At 33.9% G+C, this 25,781-nt stretch overlaps 1 protein-coding gene across 4 annotated transcripts in view; it reads right to left on the bottom strand.

Annotated features, from left to right (window-relative positions):
• Positions 1-25,781, bottom strand: part of LOC117113406 (small conductance calcium-activated potassium channel protein 1-like) — a 100,807-nt gene that overhangs the window by 17,840 nt on the left and 57,186 nt on the right. For all 4 annotated transcript variants that reach the window (XM_033256726.1, XM_033256729.1, XM_033256727.1 and 1 more), the window contains exon 3: positions 19,823-19,918. In XM_033256726.1, the coding sequence (XP_033112617.1) occupies positions 19,823-19,918 (96 nt within the window). The remainder of the gene's footprint in view (positions 1-19,822; positions 19,919-25,781) is intronic.

The following is a 25,781-nucleotide window of genomic DNA, read 5'->3' as shown; positions in this document are numbered from 1 at the left end:
TGATGGACTTGACCGTTACGTCATCATCATCACAATTATATTCATCGTTTTCGGCATATGACAACGATGATTATGATGCCATATTTAATAATAATATAATATAGGCCTACCTATATATATCCCTATTATGTAATACATACATATGTATAAAGAACAGTAATTAATATTTTAATTATATATATATATATCATATAATATAAAATATCAGATAAGTATCGTCATTGGTATTATATAGAATAGAAATTACGGTGATGGACTTGACCGTTACGTCATCATCATCACAATTATATTCATCGTTTTCGTCATATGACAACGATGACTATGAAGCCATATTTAATAATAATATAATATAGGCCTACCTATATATAGCCCTATTATATAATACATACATATGTATAAAGAACAGTAATTAATATTAATTTATTTAATTACATATATTATATATATATATATCATATAATATAAAATATCAGATAAGTATCGTCATTGGTATTATATAGAACAGAAATAGAACATTTATATATGGTATATTAGGACTATATCATCATGATAGCACCAATAACCATCTGAAAACGTTGAACACAGCTAACAGTAGGCTAACAATAAACAACAGAGTTGAAAACACTATCGAACTAGGCTGTTAATAGAGCTGTCACGATAACAATTTTGTTTCCATACATTATCTTAACTTGTCAGTATTAATTATTATTACCGTACATTCTGTATCATATTTTCACCGTATCCACAATACTTGATTACCACCAAGCTAGGCAACAAGTCGCCACAAGTTAATTAATCATTTACCACACACACCAAAAAACAATAGCAATTTAATTAAAATCTACCCCCATAAAATATTGTTGCCATTCAAAAAGAACTTGCTCACTCGGTTTGGTGGTGTGATACCTAAAATATATTTAATAAGCATGTTGTTTTATTTGAGATAATTAGGAGTGCTTTGTTTTGAAATCCAATAATTTAATAACAATCGGCTCACTCACAAAGGATTTGAGATTCATGTGTCGATTCTTCATTATGTTACGGTCCAGTGCTACGACTTCCACTACCAACGTCATTGTTCAAATCGATACAAGTAACTCTACTCCACACATAAGTTAAACTCTAAGTATTATTTAAACATTTCTTTCGACACCGTAATTGGCTAATTAACTCAGTAATATAAGTATAACATTTAAAAATATAATTTTATTATATATAAATTATATATATTTTAATTAATGTATATGCATATCCCATCATTGTTTTTGCTGCTAAACGTTTGTTATTCACTCGTCCTGTAGGTCAGTAACTTAAGATCGTTTAATCACTAAAGCAATGTTTATAAGCCATTAATAGTCTCCACTACCTCGTATTTTTTCTCAAAGAATACACATCATTAAGTACCAACATTCTTGTCAGCGCCCTCATCAATTTTCGTACTGTTAATTGTAGCTGTCTATACACGTTTGAATTGTACCCAATAGGAGATGAATGATTACAATACTTGATCGTCTGCATGTTTTATATTTTGTGGAACCAGGCAGTGGGTCCCTATTCTGTCACTTCGAACTATTTTAAGTTACTGTTGATTCTCGTTTAGAAAGTGGATCTCGATTACTCTATAAGGTCATACCTCACTCGTAGCTAACACGTAATAATCTCGTAAAGGTCCTTTTGGGCACAAGCTCTCCATCCTGATTGGCGTAGGGAGCTTTCGATTGCGCGACGATCGCACACTTTGTTATCAGGTAGGCTGAAAAGCTATTCTCTTTTTACACTAAAATATAGCTCTAAGATTAATGTAACGCGAAGTTTAAAAGGACAAAAAAAAATCGCCATGACCACTGGCAGATAATTTCCAAAAAGAAGAAACAGCGCCACCATTATGGTATAAACGAACAAATGGGAAGAGACAACAGCAGGTGCAAAAGCCAAGGAATTACACCGCTAATGATAATATAAAAGCGATGGATATGAGGATAGATATACAGGTTTCCCCTTTTATATTTGCAATACCGCAATAAAGATTCGTTTCCGCCACATTTAATTATAAATGTTACAGTGTAACAATTATATAGACATTCATGCTTGAAATAGATCAAAATGTCTTCCTTACAGTCGTCCAATACAAAAATATTCATTAAATGTAATATACAATATATTGTCAGATCTTTCAAAATTTTAAAAAAGTTATTTGTTTACAATGCCAACCACTTAATAATTGGAATATATTGAAATCTTCGAATTTGTTTAATATTATAGTTATTATAATGGTAAACCTTAAAAGCGCATGCACTTACCACATCATTACTCTAGTCACTGCATCAAACGCCTACAGAACATACCATAATATGACAATCATCAGCGCATTGGTGCCTACCAGGTACTCTCTTACATTCCTCTTTGTAATCATAGTCACTGTTTTCATTATTAATTTTATTATTATTAATAGGCCTATTTCTAATATTAAAATTTATATATAGGATGATAATTATTAATACGATTATGAACATCATTATTATTAGGCTTATTATTAAGGTTATGATAGTGTAACTACAGTAACAATACTAATTTAAAGCAAAACGATTATATCTAGTAAAATTGTGGAACAAATAAAACCGGATCACTAGATCAAAGCATGCAACATTGTGTGTAAAAGGTTGGTAGTCGAGGACTAATGGGCTTGAAAGGACGAACCTGGATCCTGATTAACTAATTATATTGGGCTAGGGCTAACATATTCACATTCAATAATTATGCATAAAAAACCTACATAACACGCCTAAGTAAACCGAACTATGAGGCCAGAGTCAAATATAACACCAATATGAGAGCATTCAACAAGTATGACGGCATTGCACATTAATTTGTTGAATTAGCATTTTTCGTTAAGATATTTAATTGAAAAGTGTTTGTAGGCCTAAATAATATGCAAGCCTATTGGTATTATGGTATTATTCTAGCAAACACAAATCGTTTTTATAACATTCACGAATGTTGGAAATGTTACTGTTAGGTTTTGTCAGAGAATAACGTTAAAATAACGTTGCGGTAACGTCTACGACGTTATTTAGTCAGAAATTACTTTATAAATGGTCCAACAAAGGAAAGTTTTGAATGCCAAATTGCAATAACGTAAAATTGTTAGCTGTACTGTAGGTTTTTGAAGGCAGATAATGTCGACTTTTTCTATCCAAAACATCCCCACTCTCTAAGCCCATAAGAAGACTCGGTTATAGAGTATTTTTCAGTGGTCCTACTTTATCGGCGTTGCTGAAATTATTACCTTTTCCACCAATAATAATAATAATAATAATAATAATAATAATAATAATAATAATAATAATAATAATAACAATAATAATACTAATACTAATAATAATAATAAATACTAATAATAATAATAATAATAATAATAATAATAATAATAATAACAATAATAATAACAATAATGTTTATAGGCCTACAATTAAGCCTTTAATATATGTTCGTCCAATTCGGGCTTGAAATATTGTAGAAAGTGGGTATTTGTAAGTTGGAGCTTGATAAATCGTTGGCCTACATTATGAAACTCAAAATTTGTAATGGAAAACCATCACATTATATACAAGGACATGTACAATCACGTGGTATCATTTGGAAATCATAATATGAGATGATTGTCACGTGATCCCATTGAGCGTCACACCAGCATTACTTTAGTCCCTGTCATTAACAATATAATAATTGTAATATGCATTATTATTAATATATCATTACTACCGTCACTATGCCAACGACGTTGTCAAATAGAACAGTGTCATTATTCAAGTGGAGTAAATAGGATTTCAAAGGCAAGAATAATTAATGAATAGATTTGAATACCCAGGGAAGACGTGCTTGGGTCACAGTTCGAAGCTGTTCTGCGATATCTAGCGCTGCATTGCTGCATTATTGCACTCTGATGTACACGCATTATTCGTATCACAAAGATTTTATAGTGATATTATATTTTATTACTACTTTGATTGTACTATTAGGCTGCCATTCAGTTTGTTATATTGGTTTAAATTCAAAATATAGTGACGAAAAATAATACTTGCTTTCAATACTCGTGGTATATTCATATAGGCCTAATAGCAATATAATGGACCATATTGTTTCATTTTACTATGTTATTATACTCTAAATTTTAGAGTTTCCGATGATTCTAGTAGGGGGAAAGATGTATGGTACCTTGTACAGAGCACACATATACCTCATTAGGACATTAAAGATCACATTAAGATACAGGTTTAGTATAGGGGGAAACTAAAAAAATTGTAGCTTATAAACATTTTCCCAAAACCATAGGCTTACAACCGACAAAATTAAAATACGTTTAGATTAGTAAAAACTAATAGTTACGGACGCGTGCAACCCCGTCAAATAACCTCGTAACTCTTCCATCTGTGGCCTGCCATACTATGCAAAGTGACATGTAATTAGGCCTAAGATAACAATAAAAAAAAAGTGGGTCGATGTGCTAACCACTATAGCTTTATTAACATCGTAACTACAAGAATAATGATTGATTATTTAGCAACCTTAATTTTGCTTATAAAGCGTTGATATTCCCAAAAGACGTTACGTCATATCTCTCACTGTATTTTCGCGCCAGACTCAACGCTGTGTGTAGAGAAATGTGGCGTGTGGCATAAGATAATAAGCACGTGTCCCTATAGAATTACTGTATTACTTAATCCTTTGATCATTAGGCCTATTGGAGGTATTTTCTATTGCATTACCTGATTGTTTGATATTGGCTAGGGCTACTTAACCCAAACACTGAATGAATTTATAATTTGCAGTGATAAACAACTTAATTGAATGGATAAAGGCATACCCCCACTTACCATAAATATGATATGCCTACTTTACACATATTTATGTGTATACTTTTGTTGAACCATGACCTAACGTTATTTAATGATCACAAAAAGGGTATCATCATGATGAATGAGTTTACTGGTGTATGAAAAAAAATGCATACAGTCCTAGTGGCGACGCCAGCAGAGGGTTCGGTCACAGGAGCGAACCCTTTTTCCCCCATCCCCGAGTCAGGGAAACATCTGGCACAGTCACTCCAGAGTAAATTCTGTAAGATTCTATAGATGAAATGCGATTTCTTTGAGGGAAAACTAGTCGAAAGTTAAAAATGATCGATCGACGGATCTAGATCAGTTTGTTGTAGGGTCTGTGGTTTGTCAAAGCCCAGTTTGCCGAATGTCAGATTTCCAACACAACAATCTCAATCATTCAGGCCTAATGATTAATAATATAGATCGATATTCAGCGAACGGATCGAATCAAAGAGCTACAGGAATGAATACGGTAGTACGATAAAAGCCCAAGATATGCTCTCAAGATTGAACACTGGGTCCGACACTGGCGGAAAAACGAAATCCGGAGATTTCAAATAGGCCTAAAATGGTGGTCGATCGCCAAACTTATAAACATGACATAACATGAACAGATTATTACGCGGACTGTGTTAGTTAGTCTAGGCCTATGGGAAGCTGTTTAAGTCGGCTTCGGTCGTTTAGTGACCTCTTTTTGCCTCTATGTTTTGCTATATTGTCAATGTTGCTGCCAATACGATTTTCAAGGAAAATTAATTGAATTGAGATTTAACAACGTTCACATGGAGCGATTCATCTGCTAGACATGCGTGCATTGACTGACCTGGTTGCTAATGCCTGCGAAATGTTTGGTATGTCATATCGTTGACTCAGGACTGAATCTGATGACAACGAATAAAATACCAGTGAAGATGTAACCAACAATAAATCCAATGTCAACAAAGAACCGCGGAAAACATGCACAATTTAATCAATTGCAGATTTCCGACCGCATGATATTAATTCCTGAGAATTAAAGTACGGAATTGTTGCAAATCAAAAATTAATGAAAATCATATAGTACGTAAAGTTACGAACTTAGGCCTATATATTATATTTACATAAAAATAATATACATCAAGTGACACATTGTGGGCGCGTCATGAGGTACACATATGGAAAATATGTCGTCTCAAAATTAAACTTCACATGCCTATTTGAAATACTCAATGATCTACATTAGGCTATGACACCACATGAAGGAATGTGCGTAACATTCATTCTGTATACAAAAACGTACCGGTTACATCTTATAGGCTAATTATAACAATGGATGATAACCAGAGCCTTGCAGGCGTCAACGTTCCTATGCATGATACATGACTTTTCGTAGGCATAGGGCCTAGGCCTATCTAGGTATACAGTAATTTCATTTTACAGTAGTTTGGAACGATATCAGGAGTGGGGGTGGTGGCAGTGGCCTACTAGGACTACAATTTATTTGAAGCTATCTTGGGTCCAATTGTCCACACCAGTTGGGCCCAATCGTCTGTCACCCGAAGTTTTCATTACGATGATCAAGAACGTATACTATCTAGGCCCTAGGCTAGGCTCAGATTGCTCACTCTGCTACGTATACTACTACCGCATAACAAAGAGAAAGCGACCCACGCGGTGCATTCTTAAATTTTACACACATTTTAGACGATAACACGATATCACTGACTGAACGATCGCATGGAGTTAGTGAGATCTAAATAAAAAAAACGATGTATTTCAGCAAATATTAAAACCTTTTTGTTTTATTTTAGGCCTTCTTCAAAATACCTATGCCACAGCAGTTGATTTTTTTGCCGTAAAATCAAAATAGTTTCATCCATTCCGACTTGCCGATCGGTTAGCGTGAGCCCTGACTGAACTCTGCAGAAACTTCACATCGATCTTCGCATCGCGAGGTAAAACAAAATGTCGGAAAACTTTTCTTTGACGCATGCGCATTTGCATAAATATCTACACACATACGCACACACATACTACACACAATAAAAAAACAAAGGAAAAACAGTGAGAGTGATTACAATAGTTCCTATGGCATTACATGCATAGGAACTAAAAATGTACGGTGCGCCAGTGAAACTACGAGATGCCTTCAGCTTTGCTTGCATAACGCGTGTTAGTTTACACGCAACAATAAATAATTATGCACTTTTATGTAGACAGAGCGATGTGCAATCTACTTAGCTGTCTGACCTGCAAGAAGACAAACATTTCTTTGAAAAACGCAATACACAAAGACACCGAGTAAGAAACATCCAAGTTTGATTTACAGTGCAGGAGTTAAAGAATGCCGGTGTTTCTATTTTTCGCAACACGCGTACTTTTAACAGATATATTGAAATCGTGTACCAGGAAACTTCTTGCCTTTGACAAGCGGCATTTTGTAATCAAATCACCAGTCTCTTCCTTCTCTTGGGAATCGTTACGTAATTGACACGTTACGATACTTATATAATTTATCATAAATATAAGGTTATATTTATGATGATCAGAATTAATAAACTGATATGAATTACGATTCATGGGCATGGATATGGTTTAATACGATTGAAAATTAATGAACCGTTAGACGAGCCGCAATTAGTTGACGTTAACGAATTGTTATAAATAATCGTAAGCTATTACATTACTCAAATGATAATCTGATTAATTTCACTTTGCATCACATGCATCACCATGATGATTCATGTTAATTACTACACAAGGTCTATTAAGCAATCTAATTAATTGTTTACGATTAAATTAAGAAAATTATAATTTAGATTCAGAGTGAAAATCAATGGGCACAATACTCTAATCAACCGCGGTCATTCTCAGTATCCTCATTTAACATTGTTTTCATTAGAAGGGAGTTCATTATAATTGAACGATGATCGACGGTAAACTTTTATTACTTGTGCGAATTATGAAACATAATAATCAGTACAATGAACTATACGCTGCACTGATATCTCACTGAGATCCACCGAAGAAATGTATGCGTGTAGTGACCAGAATGTATGGACTCGTAGTTACAGTATGTAGTTACAGTACCACATTCAGTCAACGCAAGTCACACTTATATGCCTGGAGTTTTGAAGAAAGTATAAAACCTGATGAATTTAGTGTGTGAGAGTAAAACGCACCCCAGTCATAGATTCTTTTTCTATTTCTATAGAACAGACGATAGGGCTTCGTGGAAAATAAAATCAAATACGACACACGATGTTTCACAACAGCACTATTTCTCGAAACAATCAAGTGGAATAGTGAAAAACATGATAAATAGTCATCTCTAGCACATAACAAAGGGAAAAAAACTAAAATAATTTTTAAAAATAGGGCACATGATTTGACTTGAACCCAATGTCTATGAATTGTAAGACGGTCATCTGTCGTGAAATCCAGAACCTTTTCAATTACTCGTTTTAAAAGTACCATATTAATTAAGTTTAAAAAAAAATAAAAATAAAAAAAAAATAAAAAAAACCCCATAAAATCCAATTACTGTATTATTTACTTTTCCAATGTGTTTGTTCATTCCCACAAATAATTACGTAATGGCTAAATCATTATACACCTTTAATTGAAATCGAAATGGTTTAGACTATAAAAGTGCAAAACTTACCAAAGCTATCCCTAATATACTTTAAACTCACTTAAAAAAACAAAAACAAAAACAAAAACAAAACATGAAGTATGCCTCCAACAGTCGACAGAGCTGAAGTTCTTAATGGAAAGGAGGCAGGATATTCCATAATCGAGCCGCTGTAGATGGGAAGGCTGACTAATTGTACTTTCATATTAGTCAGTCAGTGCATCGTTCATTTTTAATACTTTGATTAAAGCAAATACATTCAAACATTCAAAAGTATAAATATTTAAATTTATAAGCAAGTCATTTATCAAAAACAAGTTTCACACTATATGTTTGTTGTGGTCGGTTCTAACTGCGAATGGGAAGTGGAGTCATTCAATGACGTCACGTCTGGTTTGCTTTTAACATAATGACTGACAGTCCTGTCAATCATAAAATGACACATAGTGATGACCACGTGGTTTGAAATGAAAATTTAATATCGTAATCTTCGAAGAAACATAACTGCAATGCCTAAATACAGAAGTATACATGTAGATTCATTTTTTTTATCGTGTACAGTAATGTATAGACAACGAGTCATCATAATATTTGCAATCAGAGACAACTATATTATTTTCTCGAAAAGAAAATTTGCCATATCTTATATTTCTTTTCTATGTTTATTCTATATATATATATATATATATATATATATATATATATATTTGAACACTGTGTTTAACTTTCTTTGATGATTCATATATATAGGCCTATATATATATTTGCTTATTTTTTTTAAGCGAAATCCACGGCTACAGTACAGTTTTTGAGCGTTACACCGAGTTCGCGTAAACAGGACGAAGTACTTAGATCTCCAATTAGCACTGTGAAGAACACTACCGGTGTTATTTGTAACATGGATGTTTTTATCCGATGTGTTTACCTGCAATTATTAAGCCTGTGTCCTATAAGTAGATATTCGTTAGCGATTGGCTAGCTGCTGCGGCCGTCACATAGCACGTAGCTTCAATAAGTTCAACACGCACTCCACTTAACGAGATTTTAATGACTTTTTAAAATATTTTATTCAATTTCCAGGTAAAAAATAGGGGGGAAAATTATTTACGGGGAACCAAAAGTTAAACAATTTAAAGAATTGCACATGTCGAATGGTTTTCTCAACTAATATTACAAACACACACACACACACAGGAATAAACATAATTAAAAAACAAACTAAAAGTCAGTACTGTTGATTAAAAGTTTTTAATCACTTCTAAACACTCCAAAATGTGCAAAGATTTATTACGAACATCACGGGGAATACATTCCCAAATTCATAGGAAGTTCATAAATAAAGAATATTTAAATGCATTTGCATACTTGTATATAAAAGAGAGTTTCTGGATTTCGGTCATTAATGGCCAGGTATTCCAATATATCAAAATCAGTTAAATTATGTAAACGTTTTACAAAAACCAACAGGAAGTCTCACTTTCCAATATTTTCTTGTTTGTATTCTCTGCAGATACTGTTCTCCTGATGACGATTGAAGCAACTCGATCGAAACGTCGAGACATTCTCAACAAAATAAAAGTTCTTTTCAGAACTATCTACGTGGACGTGTACCGCAAGAATTTTAATATAACAAAAATTATGCTATGGAATTTCATTCTTTAGGCCTGAACAGGTAAGTTAAGGATTCTAAGCCTGTCTGCAAAATCGCCTTCAACACACAACCTAGTAATACATCTCAATGACTTGTTAATAGCTATCTTATGTTGTTTTGGTGAGGATCCCGCACAGGGGCACCGTATTGGATAATGGGACGACAAAGAGCACTAAAAATATTGCAACAGGCCTATCGTTAAAAGGGAACAGTGAAATTACACTGTTCCCTGGTTAAAACCAACAAACCGTTTGATAAACGTTTTTCCTGAACGCGTGACGTGTACGGTACATTTTCAAAGAATCTCATTAGAACAAAACTTTCCAAAATGTTAAACTTGACAACTGACCTATCAGAACGTGTTAGGGCCAGCATTACGCGCATGTCCCACAAACACGCAATTTTACGTAGGTCTATGTTAAAGCAGCCGTTTGAGGGACCTCAGTAACAATATCCAGAGTGCGTGGTTTAACGGGAAGGTCCGTAAGTCATCAAACGGTTTATTTTAACGGAATACAAAATTGAAGCGGCACTTGAAGTATACTGAAAATGACGCCTTGGTCGGGAGCCAACACGGTTCACCATTAAAGTACAGTATTATTCAAACTCTGCACATCCGGGTCTTTTAAAAGGTTGAATAATTAACTTGCTTGCGAGATGACGTAGACAGGTGAAATTCAAAACCATATTGACTGCATTTATGAATATGGGTCGAATGATTGTCAATGACGGAGACATGTGTATTGAATTAATTCATTAATAATAACCATCATCAAACAAATGTGTTAACGATGAAATTCTTTGTCATTATTTTATATAAGAAGTAATACCGCTATCAAAGTTAACCTAAAGTACATAATAACGATGTAAAGTTCATCGGCATGATTTGATTGGTAATAATGATGAGACTTACCAATATAAAATTTTATTGTACATGCAATAAAGCCAGACTCTGGAGAAAAACAACTTTTTTGGAAATTTTGTAAAACTGAATTTTCTATGACACTGACAGAGTGTTTTACAAAACACTTGGGAACGGTTAATAATACTGTGTACATATTTTTGAATTATTTAACCAGTAAGGGTTGAACCACCCATTTTCCTGAAGTTTAAAAAAAAAAAAAAAACTCTGTATCTTATTAACCATTAGCGTATTAGATCTAGAGAACATATAAAACATTATGTTGATGATGATGCTGACGACAACAATGACGATGATGATGATGATAATAATAACAAAGATAATGATGATAATGTTGTTGATGATAATGATAATAATGACGTTGACGATTATTAAGGTACTAATGACACCGATGGAGTTAATGGTGCATTAATATAATGGTCAAGACATTTTGATGACATGAAGAATATATAGGCCTACATTACTGGTAACGATTAAAATAGTGTGCTAATGTAGGCCTAAATATTGAGACTATGGAGACGAAGATCGATGGTTATGGTGATGTTGATCGTAATTATAAAACTGATGATGATACTGTGATGACGTACGGTGATTACGATGAAAGAAATTATGAGGATGTGTAACATAAGGCAAAAAAAAAATCTTGTGTTAGCTACGTTTTGGAAAAATTCCAAAAATGGGTAGGTCGTTAAGAGATTTTTTTAACCAATAATGTGTTTATGCCTAAAAAGTATTTTTTTTAAATTACAACAAAGACTATTTTTTTTATATCTATAGTGAAGATCAAAACGATAGCACAACACTGTTGCATCGCCTACCGTCGCAAGATAGGCCCATTCTAGCCTTTTTGAGCTCATTAAAATTTTTTGTTGCAATAAAAAAAAATAAATAAATAAAATGCCAACCCTCAATTTCGAACATTTTGGGTCGGTCGGGTGGAGGCAACACAATATTTTTTTTTTTTGGCCTAATGTGATTGGGGTGTCGTCTATGATGCAATGATACAATATGAACTACCTTAAAGGGTAATAGAAACATATCTAATCGATAACAAAAGGAGGCACTCCTGTCGTCAGTTGGCAAGATGTAGGCCTACGGTAAGAAAAACAAAATGAGCACTGTACCATCGACGAAGCTACAGACAACTAATTGTTCTAGTATGTTGTTAAATTTGAAATTCATTTCGTCATTCATACTCTCATCATATGAGTCCCTTTTTGCTAATTCATTTTGCGTTGATTTTCATAATGCGACTTGTTTCAAAGCATATGAAAGAATACTAACGAGCCACTCATCGAAAACTGATTTAATAACGTCACGAAATGAAATGATCACAGCTGGTACTCAGGAGTGTGGATGGTCGGCATGGATACCAAAGCTGCAATGTCAAGCTGAGAAGCCCGAAGTGGTCGTTGAATGCGACTCATTGCAATATATCTAGTATTCGTCAAGTGATTCTTATGTCGGAGCTGTGTTTAATACTTTTACGAATCGCTCTCTCTCGCTCTCTGCTGATGTACTTCGGGTCCTGTGTTATTAGACAGGCGAAAATACTTTAAAGTGAAGAGATAGTCATCATGTTGACAACATCTTGAGGAAGACCTCGTCCATAATTATGTGGCCCAGTCTCATTCCAACAAATATTACGTCTCACTGTTTATTTAAAATAGAAGCGTATATAAAGACATATGGCTAAAGTACTTTGCTGTCTCAATTGGCTGGATAATTATATTGTGCGACCTCATGCATTGTCTAAGCCATGTCATGGACATAGATTTAATTATACGGACCTTGTCCAAGGATAAGGAATACGAGATTAGATAAACCAGGATATTAATCTACACAACAAATCAAATTCCGTTTTTAATTTAATCATTATCCTCATGATCATGATCACCATCATCGTCATCGTCCTCGTCATCATAATCATTACCATCATCATCAATCAATGTAAGGCAAAGGCCTCCCTAAGCTGACCTCACTTTACTTCTAACCTAGGGTAGCTCCCTTCCATATTAAGATCCTGCGCAATCAAGACATTGCCCAAGTAAGCGAATCGCAGAAATCCATCAGTAAATGTCGGTTACCTTCCATAGAAATGGAAATTGACTTCAACCCAGTCAGTACTACAGATTGTGAAAGTACTGACACCAAGCTAATGTTTTATACTCACTGGCTCTATCACGGTGTTTTCCCCTAAATCTACGATTTGTATTAACTTAAAACATTCAACAATCAGTAATAATTACAACAGACACGACAAAACAATGCTGTGGCTTAATGATATATATTTGTGTTCCCATGCTCGCCATTAGATTCCTCAAGCCAAGTTGTACGAATCATCTCTCAGAAAATTACTAGTCAAAATTAACTTAGCATTTACACCAAGTCAATCTTGTCACGTTCATTTCCATTTGCTGGTACCGAAACATTCGCAGCACAGTCCTTCTAAAAGGCTGTAACTAAGCCGCGTGTACGATTTATGATCGCAGTATTTATTTTAAGTAACTATGCCTTTGAAAGTACTCAATGCACGGTTATGTAACAGTTTGCTTAAACAGTTTGCACGGACGATTTATAAACACACGGCCGGATAATTTTAGGCGCGCAGAGATTTCTGTTCACATTTCAGAGTGTTTATAGAGTATAGAATGCGTACGTGCTATGTGACTGTGCGTTGAATCTTGCACTTCTGGTTATTCTCTGCTAAAAATGATTGTATGAAGTGTTGTTAACTTTCAAAGTGTTAGTAATGCTATTAATCATTCGTGCGCACCTGTCGTTACACTTTTCAATATCATCAACACTACGTAATACACAGGCGCTATAATCACTACTCGTAAATGAAATAAACCTAGAAAACCGTGGACATACCAAAATTTGAACATATAATAAACTAACGCCTGGTCACGCTCTGTGTAATTGGAGCCAATTGAAAAGTTTAGACGGCGGCAAAATTAAAGCATTAACGTTTTGGATATGTTTATCATTTATTTCAGGTTATTATTATATAATGTGTGTAAAGACATGATATATATATATTACGAATTAAATTACAAATTGGATTGAATTAAAATGAATAGCTTTAGGCGTTCAATGAAAATCAGAGCACATTAGAATTAATTTCTGATATAAAGTATGTTACGTAGGTGATACATTCTGGCGGCAGAACGATAACCACCAAAAAAGAGCGCCTTCTGCAAGTATTATCATTTAATCCTATAGACTTCTTCTTAAGTCAAGAAAAGCTTAGCAAATGAATAACGTTAGGCCTATGGATACGCTAAAAAAGGGGCTTTGCCAAACTTCGGGAACCATTAGCTGTGGAAATTCCATTAGAAAAAGAGCTACTACTACCGTACTACTACTACTACTACTACTACTACTACTACATGGAAGGGTCATACAGACTAGGAAATCCACAAACACAATTATTTGAAATATTGGGACTGAGGCTCAAACCAGGCAACACGTACACCATTGACATCGTTAAAACTTTAAGGCTAAGAAAGATTTTTTTTTATTTTTTAGAAAAACCTATTGTCCACATCGTGATTTAAACCAAAGACCTTGCATAGAAGTAGTACAGATGAGGCCGCTTGTGGCGTAAATTATTCCATTTCTTGTAAGGTATTGACAGCCAGTGGATTTTTGGAATCCGAATAGTGGCTTTCTAAAGTTATAAACCAGATACTATAGTAAAAGCCTATTATATAAAATCATGACGTCATATTAAAAACTGCACAGTATTGTGGTAATAGCAGGATCAGCAAATAGTACAGTGAAAATTGTATTTAGTAGTAGTTCAGTAGTATCAACATATTTTTAGTTTTCAATTAAAATTTCTAACTTTTAATGTATTTTAATGTTCTGTACTTTCTGTATTTCTCTTCCCCGTGCTGGATGTATATTTTGAATAGATTGGAATTGATTGATTGACTGATAATAATAGTAACAGAGGCCTAATTATAATAATATTATTAAAATAAATTTTTAAATAATGCAATAATGTTAAAGCTCTTCCGTAAACTTAAAAAACGTTCAACAAGCAGAGCGCATTTCATGCATTTCGATTTAGGAAAGGATACAATGTCCCTATGGCCCTTATTGATCTTACCAACAAAATTGTTGACGCATTTTGAAAACAGGCAAGTCTTATAGCATCAAGTTAGCGATATACATTTTGTAAATACTGATTCATTGACTGTCCGTAACCTGCGCTGACAGTGCAATCGGTAAAACACCACGGTTGGATCTCTAAACATTACACGCTGGATTCGAGGAACTTGAGTGTTAACATTAGTGTGGTTACGACTGTGTTTCATACAAAACATGTAACTGCATGGTAAAACGTAAGCTGTCTGATTGACAATTCGATTTATGAAGTAGGCCTAAGTAACACAAATGCTACTGTGCGATGTCTTAACTTCATTGTTATCGTTTGCGTTGTTTCTGATTTCACAAAATCGTGTGCTTATCCACTTATATATTAATCCGCCAACGTATCAACAAATCAATGCATTAGGAATTTCTTCCGATCGACCTCTTGAATTCTTTACTAAACTTTTTGTTTTAGTATCATGGTGTATGTATGTGGCCCTTGATTCTATAGACTTATTTAAAACATTCATAAATTACAACATGTCTATGCCTAGTATTTATCGGGCATTTTCTTGTCATTACTTATATAGCTGTCAAGACAGACAACGATTTTCTTTTCATAAGTCTCGGTTAAAATGCATTGAATCTTGGGATAAAATTTGTAATTGGAAAAAAAACCCCTTTATCAAATAACCATGTTTCGTTGCACAAAAAAAGGCAATACATACTTATAATTACATGTAATTAATTTTAGTCAAGCACAATTAAAATAAGCCTATAATTTATTCTAAAGTATAAGTCTAGGTATATAAGAAAATCAGAAATGTTGCTTACCACTGTAAACATAATGTAGAAATTATCTATAAACAGAATGGATAATAATAAATTAGAAGGAAGAAACGATGTTATACAGCGTAGCTCTTCAACAAAAGATTTCCTAATTGGTTACCCTAGAATTAATGGATTTACACGCGCACACAAGTACGTCTGTAATTTAATGTATTAGGCCTATTAAGTATCCTCTTGCAGGGGCCCTGCTTTTAGTGTGGCAACAAAAATAGAAATTGTACAGTATATAATTTTCATAACTATAAAAATACTATTGAATAAATTTGAATCTTTTTTTTAAATTGAGAAAAAGATTTACTGATGATTATTCGCTTAAGCTAAAATGGGTAAAATTTACCCATTTTAACTTTAAAAAGCGAATATAAATCTTCAATATATCTTTTCAATTTATCAGAATAAGAATTTATATCGTTATGTTTGTTTAATATATTACATTGAAGTTAGAGAAAATATGTTTTTCATCTGTTTGAAGTATTCGCTGACGGGGTTTTGTACCTAGCACATTATTATTAATGGATTATTATTATTGCAAACCATGGAGAAGGTACCGGTATTATCACTATAATACATTATGGTCCAATGCACTACAGGGCACCTACTAGATTTAACAAGTTGCCGACGAATTCCCATACCTTCGTCATTACTGTATAGCATTTCTACGAATTCACTACGTCCAGATTACCGCGGTTTTCTTAACACATCTTCGGTCCGTGCGTTGGTGATGACACCGTGTTGAGCTTTTGAAGGAAAGACATAATCTTAAGCTTCTTTGAAATGTGGAAATTCAATGCACGGCAACCCATGAATTGGGTCAGTTGATTGCTAGATTAATAGGCCTATCTACATTTCAAAATTGACACAAGATTGAACCTTTTCGTTCGCTGAATTCAAAATCCATTTCGATTGAAGCATCATTTCAAATACAGATTTTCGGACGGGGTTAAGACAACCTTTTTAGGGCTATTTGATTTGAAACAATAGCCTATTTGTGAACAACATCGTAAATAATAACATGTTTGAAATAAAAATGTTTTAAATCATATAGACCTAATAATACTGTATATAGAAACGTTGTTTTATTCTGTTTTTGATATAAGTGTTTGATAGGTCAATCATATATAATACAATACAATCTGAAGTGGTTATGTTTTCAAAAATAAGCCTACAGTATCTACTATACTTATATAGGCCTACAACTTGAGGGCTCACACATAATGGACCGAATTTTTAAGCTACGTAGTTGCTTATCGGTAGTAGATCATTATGTTTGTTAACAGTTGACGGTTGTAGAGGTAACGTAATCAAGAATGAATGATGCTTATGGTAGGAAAATAAGGTAATTATGTCTGCTAATACAGTCATCTGAATACTAGGCCTAATACTACGCTAGTTTAATATGTATATATGCATAAGAAATGACTGCACTGGTTATTTACACACATGCAAACAAACGAGTGTAGGTTTGTTTATTAGACCCACTAACTACATTTGAAGACAGATCTTATTAATTTGTAAACATGTGATAATGATCATGACGTTGCAAATTACACATTTCAGAAAAAAATACCGGTATTCTACATGTTGAAATCATTTGTAGAGCTTTGGTCGTGAACGGATAGTCAGCGATATAGCACAATTGTCATGATTATGTTTACATAGTTTAAAGATGCGTGGGCGGAAGAAGAGAACGATTTGGATTACATTTAGCGTATATTGTATATATTGTGCAGAGACTGTTTATTTGTACTACCTTAAATGATCATCGAAGCTGAATAACGATGACAATGATAATGAAGCTAATGATGATATTGGTGGTGACGACGGTGGTGGTGGGAAATTGGTGATTATGATGTTCTTGTGGTTGTTGTTGTTGATGATGATGATTATGATGATGATTATGATGGTGATTATGATGATGATGACGTTGATAAAGATGATGATAATGATGATAAAATAAAGATGATGTTAGTAATGAAAATGATAATGAAGTTCATGAAGATCATGTTGGTGGAGATTACGATCTTGGCGGTGATAACGATGATGCATGGTTACGGTGGTGGTGATAATGATAAAGATGACAATAATGATGACAATAAAAATAACAATAACAAAAAAAGCAACAGCAATAATAATTGAAATAATAATTGTAGCATCGATGATGTTAAAGTATTATTTAACGAATTTCAATTAGTGTAGCATAATACGAAGTAGTGTAGATGTTTTTGCAATATAAATATTGATCAAGCGCCCTCTAGTGACATGATAAATAAGAGATGAACAGTCTTTTGTCGGAAATATAGTTGTAATATAAAAATGACAGTGATGCGTAGATATGTTTTCATATGCTAATAACGTCAACCATAATGTCATGAAATTGAATTGCAAACATCGTCATGTCAGAATATTGTACCATGTGTGTATTTTTCAGCTATTTACCACAATCCAGACTAACAATCCCATACGATTCAGAATAAAATAGTTTCCACAGTTTGTGAATTACATACAGACATTCAGATTTATGTAATAGTAATACGAATACGGTAGTACGTTGGGGGCGAAATGAAAATCTGTCACGCCAGTAAAGACATACGACCGTTGGTTCACAAAAACGTGTTATCTTGCGAAGGCATGCGTTTGACTATACGCCACAGAGCATAACGCACCTTTTAGCGATCTATCGTCAAACACGCATCATTGGCAAGCACGAAGCTTAGCCCTGGACTCACACCTAATCCATTCCATTATGCATCGTTTAAGACATGATATTGTAAACACAATATTTTACTGTTATATCTATGCATACTTTATCATACAGACATATTACAATACTATTACGCCCATTTTCATTCAGTTAATATAAATAATTTCGTATTGTTCAGTTTTTAATGACAATCACTTCACACATCGATCTGTTGGTGGCTTGGAAGGTTGTGCAGTTAGTCAGTCTGTAAGTCAATACACAGCACAAACTGCATCATTTGTCTAATACTACTGGAAAACATATCTGGTTGCAAAGGACTACCAGCGGGATTCCCTACAATACACGTTCTCTGGACTTAAGCGCGAAAATAAGCCATCATCACTCCCGAGTTTGCACACGCCACCTCGATATACAGTTGAATTTTGAAATGCATAGCTCTCACGACTACTGTATATTGATCGCACACAGATTGACTACCTAAATTATGTGAATAATATTCTACAATGGCTTAAATTATGGACTACCGAATATCAATATTTAGGAGCAACAGACTTCTATCGTGTGTGTCTCATTTATATCTTTCGTTCATTAATATACTTAGATATATTTTTATAATTATTCAAATAATGGGAAGGCATACAGTTTATGCTGATGTTGTTATCGAGCGACCATTAGGCCTAATATCTCATCTTAATAACGACCATCTCAGTCATCATCCTATCATCAACTTCACTATCATTATTAGTATCATTATCACCACCACCACCATATACTAACAAACACATTTTGCTATTCGAATGTACACACAATGGCTACAAGTTAAACGCCACATCCACAACAAACATCACTTTCAACTACCATCACGTCTATATGCATCCGAATTGTAATGCTTAATAAACGGAAATCGCCGTGAGTGCTCAGTAACCACCAGGTCACAGTAATCAAACATTTGCTACTGCATGATTCTACATATATTTCCCACCGAAAATATATCGATTTCTTTCCGATTGTGCCTGTAGTGAATACAGTACAGTGTTAATTTGACGATCTCTCCAACAAGCTAAACAAGACTTTATGTCTAGAGTAATTTTGTAAATAAACTTACCTTAATTTCTCTGCAATGATACATAACTATTAGAACTAAAAGCACCACTGTTGATAAACTTATTAAGGACTTAAGAACTGTTGAAAACGGTGAGCTCTAAAGAAAGAAAAATAAAAAACAGATGTGTTAATACAAGATACAAACGGATTGTATATAGAATTGTATTCATATATATATATATATATATATATATACAGCTGTCTCTTATACACATCTAGATGTGTATAAGAGACAGAAAGTAAATCGTGAGAAAAATAAGGCAGTGAATTTAACGGACAAAGTGGATAAAATCTTTGTGTTGTTACGTTCGTACGTCATCAATATGATTAGTCATCAACATCGGTGGCGTCATTTTTAAATAAGAACTTTACGGTATTACCGGAGTGCATAAACGAATATAAGAAGCAAGCCAAATTATGAAAACTGAAATACTTTGGCGGCAAAACTACTCCGGTGGAACAGGTAAAGCTGCCCTCAGATGTTTTAACGTATCATGCCTCATTTGGTTTTTTTTTTTTTTTTTTTTTCATTTTTAAATATGTTATGTTATTATGAATTATCTTGAATACGCGAGTCGTTACCGACGGGAACTTGGACTGCCTGGCAGGATGACTGAGGACCACTGCTACCTCTCTGGAGCTGTCATAATGTGTTGGCAATAGAGGGTGACGTTGGCCGAGGGATAGGTTTGAAATCTTGCCAATCGACTTTATTTACGATATTGATTCCTTTAAATATGAAATGTTTATTTTCAAATTTAAAAGTGTAAATCTGTAACAATGGAATCGACTGGAGGTGCCATTTATCCTTCCATCAATTCATTCATCATTCATTCAATCAGCATTTTCATGCGTACAGAATTACACACTAGATCAATATTCTAACCATTCAGTCATTCACTTACTTATTCCCTCACCCTATTCAATCATCCATTACCGTATGTAAGGTAAATTATCTATTCTGAAGGGGATAACAAATATTTTGTTGTCATAAGTTCAATGGTTGATTTAGCTGTCATAAAACATTATGATCAATAAAACTATGCTCCAGTTTAAGGCCAAATAATAATTATGTTAACACAATATCCGGGACAATGAAGGCAGCGGTAAAGTACCGGTCTATAACATGAGAGGGACAGAGTTCAACACCTGCCAAAATGTCGTCCTATACTCTGCTCTAATCATCTCATCCTTCGGATTGGACAATAAGCCTTTGGTCTAGTGTGTATAATAATAAGCCTACATGTGTAAGTTGAAACTACAACGTTCATTTTGGTTCGTTTGAGTGTTAAATAAAATAACTTGAAAAAATTCAGTACAAAACTAGAAAAGAGTAAAGGATTGTCTTCTGGTGTATTGACATTATAGGTGCTGCACTGTCGAGGGTCACTAGGAGCCTAATCCGAATTTCATCAATAAAAATGTACATTTACATATACTTTTAGTAGGCCTACGAACCTATTCTTCGCAAGAGAAAACCTAGATAAACAGACGTTAAAACTTCATCAGTTACCGTATGTAATGCGGAGTAGGCCTAATGCACAATGTGGTGCATGTAGGTGTGTACTGTATATTTGGGGTGGGGATTTTTGTGTAGGTACGTGCGTATGTATGTACGCATATCATATAGGCCTACATGCATGTTATGTACGCATATTGGACTAAGATCATGTTTCATAACCATGCAAAGATGACACCTAGCTATTCGACTTCGACTGCAAACGTATCCACGGTAATTACAAGTGCAAGGCCAGGAAAGGTTGTCTCGTCAGCGAGCCGAAAGAGGCCTTCGCTACCGGCTGTACGATTAATACGACTGTGCAGGCCTACGGTATATTGTAACACGACTCGGCTCTAACGCATTCAAAATGCGTCGACATGTACCACGAGATTAGCGTGTAACCGGTTACCAATAATACCTGTATGCGGATCCATTGTACAGTACACGCAGTGGGCGTTCAATGCGTTTGCCAGTGCAATCGTACATGACAGTTAGATCTACGATGCCTTATATATTAGGCTTTTTTGATGTAAAATTAAAATCACAGTAATTACAAATTTGATTGACTAACAAAATTGAGAAATAAACAAAATAACAATTTACTAAACGTTTTTCAGCACCATGGTGTGTGACAGAAAATTATAAATTAACGAAAAGTAAACAGATAACGTAAGTTCTGTTCTATTTTCTCTATGGTTATAGCCATGTAACATTATTGCTGAATGTTACATGTTTAAGCCTGGACGTAGTAGTTCAGTTTATAGTTTATTATAATACCTCCATGCTTTAAGATAGCACAGCCGAGACAGAGACTTGTGGTAAATGACCATCAAGCCGTTCAGAAGTTTGGGATTGATAGGCCTAGCTATCGATCAAGCATTTTGGGAAAGTGGTGCGATCAGAGAGCACAGAACACTGAAAAGGCCACGCTGTAATTAAACGATCGCATTGCAGAGTGAGAATAATCACATACTAATGAATTTTAAATTGCTGAATACGTATAGCTAGAATAATACCAGTTAGGGAATAGGAATATCATAGCATGCTAATATGACTTGATTGACGTCTGATTTGACATCGATGACACTAGTCACGTGACACGATACTACGATTGAGATGTCGTCCGACTTATCTAGATCCAAGTAGATATGATTATGATGATGATGATGATAATGATGATGATGGCGATGATAATGATGACAATAATAATAATAATAACGATTGGAAAAAATAGTGATGATGATGATGATGATGATGACAATGATGATGGTGAAGATGATGGCGATGATGATGATGATGATGATGATGATGATGATTATGATGATGATGATGACGATGATAAATAAGGACGATGATGGCGATGATAACAGTATTAACGGTATTAACTTATGATTACTATGGTTATCACAAAATGGTAAAGTATTGATAATCTAGTAATTTTATATAAATATTAAATTGAAGGTTCCTCGTATTTTAGAATAAATAATTCCCTTGACTAATAATTCATATAGTCTACGCTGACAAATTACCATAGATCGTATCCATAAAATAAAGCAACACTGATTGAACTAGAACATCATTCCATGATATTAGATATCCAGTATCCATTGCCTCACAACTCCGCAACGTTTTCACGAACCGTCAAACTTAACTAAAAAGCACTGAATTATTATGCCCGTGGGTCTCAGAAGCTGTCAATGAATGGTCCTCAAGTCAGCGTAAATATCTACCAAATTTGACAAGCTATTTCAATATATTGATATTGAGGAGTAAAAATAGGCCTCAATACCACTAATCTGTACTAAGGGATACTCAATGTTCACAAAAAGCGCGCGCCGTCGAGAATTAATTGATAGCTTCTTCTTCTTTTTTTTTTTTTTTTAGAAATATGAAGAGTTATATGTGATTTTTTTAAATATTATAAATAGTACAAGGTCGATAAACGCATATTTTAAAATTATATACCGTATTATTAGCATAAATGTATCGTTTAATTTGCAAAGTAAACATAAATCGACAAAAAGTACCCAAGTAACAAGCCATTAAAAATAATCACCCAAAATACCGATACAATATTCATTAACGAATTCTCACGTTTAAAAAAATTAGAAGTTCCCTGTTAGCATTGGAAAATCAATTGGTAATTGGTTTCTTATAAATCCTATTCATAGAAAAAATTAATAAGGTGCGGTGGTATTGATTTGACTATCTGCACAATAGCTCAGACTTAATATAAAACAACATTCTTTTTGTTAACAAAATATTCTCGAAGTAGGTAATGACGACTGAATGAAAGACTGTGACTTATGACCCTGAAGTCATCATTGAATTTTACTAAGTAAAGGAATAAAACTACACCCCTATGCACACCCACATACATACGCATGAATATTAATTATAATATTATACGTAAAATAATATCAAAATTATTAATATTAAGATTACTGATATCATTATCATTATTAATATCATCATCATAATATGATTATCCTTATTTAAAAAAAAAAAAACAGGCTGTGATGCTCTGTATTAATAATAGGCCTAAGCAAAATAATATAAATACTAGTACTAATAATAAATGATTACATAAAATAGATTCATCAATCATCAATAGATTCTATATGCTCTTGGTTGTTGATGGATGTGTCTTGCTCGATGTAGATAGCGATCAATACGATTTTCATTTTAATATTTTCAGAATTACAATTTCGTGCTTTTAAATTACCTAGAAATATCTAAATCTCTAGATGCTGCCATTATAATAATGAACGAGAGAGAAACAGGGAAACCAAAGAGAGGTGAAAGGAAATCGAGAAAATGAAAGAGAATGAGAAAGCGAGTGAATGAGAGTACGTGAATCACGAATTTCTTAATTAATAATGGCGGACCTGGTTTGCTGTTGGTTCTGTAAATCCTAGTTTATACTGAGGCAACGATTCGTCGTCGTTTGAGGCCTTTGGTCCAGCTCAGTGTTCGTAGGATGAAGGAGTGTGAATTACAATTTAGAAATTCACGGTATGCCCTTCATAAGCCGTTGTATATGTACGGTTTTGACCTGAGTTTAATAATATTATATTATGTTAATAATACGTCCGACTGACTAGATAACGCTTTCGAATGTTTAGTGCTATACCATGTCCGCCCACGTGCATTAATTTCAGTTAAATGCAGAAAATATGGCAATCATGCTTTTAACATTCATGATGCAAATCAGTGATGCTGACTTGTATACTTGTAAAATAACTCCCTATGCAATAACGTTACGCCTTACATACATTCCTACATGTATAGGATATACTATAATAAACAATGTGTAGAATATTGGATACTAACATACTTGAATGCGCATGAGCATTACGCCTACACGTGCTTCAGATTGGATCAACATCTATGGAACACATTCTCATCTCTCTAGGGGTGTGGTCCATTAGTAGGCCTAATATGCGAATTGCCCTAACATTGACACTACTAAAGCATACCTCTGCGCTGAGTGACGACTTGTGGATAGGGTGCCTTGTCAAAAAATAAACAGTAGCTTAGAATCAAACCCTCGATTCTTACTTGTAAATAATTTAAAAAGAGTACAAACATAGGTTGTTCTCATACAGTTGTATGAGAGAAAGTGCCTAGGCTTGCCTGGGGGGTCTACGCCTATACCATCTTATATGCCTCTGTGGTCTAACGGTATGACACTCGCCTTGATAGAGAAAGATCACAGGTTCAAATCCCTCCACTAATTTTTAGATACAACTGAACTCTTTCTTTGAAGGGTTATGCGTAATACGATTATGGAGCAGTCATATTAAATATGACTGCTCCTTGATTATACCATTATTTATCTAGTTGGTTATGTACATACATTATAAATTATATAATAGGAGGATTTTAATATATTACTGTAATAAAATACTACTTGGCATTCCACCACGTCATTAGACTTAGCTATTTAAGCAGAAGGAACGGTTTGATTAGGTGAATTGGAACTTATTGATGTGCGCATGTTAAACGAACCGAGAAGAGAGGAAACTTAATGTAAGAAAAAATAGATGTTTTAAAGCACAACATACAGATATCCTCAATGCACTACAGTATTATTTTCTACCAAAAAAAAAAAAAAAAAAAAAAAAAAAAAATCTGAATCTGCAGTGCTTCTTCTTTATTCATTATGAAAATATCCCGAAGGATTTCGGGAACAGGTAATCTGTTTTACAAAATTTACAATACTAATTGCTTCATTTCAAATCTTAAATCATCGAAATACGTTAATAGAGCAGCACATTATCTATACAATATGCATTTTTCAAACATAAATAATGTATACATTTATTCAGGTAAAAAGTATCAGACAAAACGAATTGCATGCTATTCATACACCGTAAAGACTATCCAAAGATAAATCTAATATCTATTAATGAGATATCACATCTGTGCTTACTGTATTTTTCTTAACATATACTCC

Source organism: Anneissia japonica, unplaced genomic scaffold (assembly GCF_011630105.1).
Source record: "Anneissia japonica isolate Jap-2015-1 unplaced genomic scaffold, ASM1163010v1 scaffold493_len2256704_cov171, whole genome shotgun sequence".
Taxonomy (NCBI): Eukaryota; Metazoa; Echinodermata; class Crinoidea; order Comatulida; family Comatulidae; genus Anneissia; species Anneissia japonica.
This window is presented reverse-complemented; position numbering and strand designations above follow the sequence as displayed.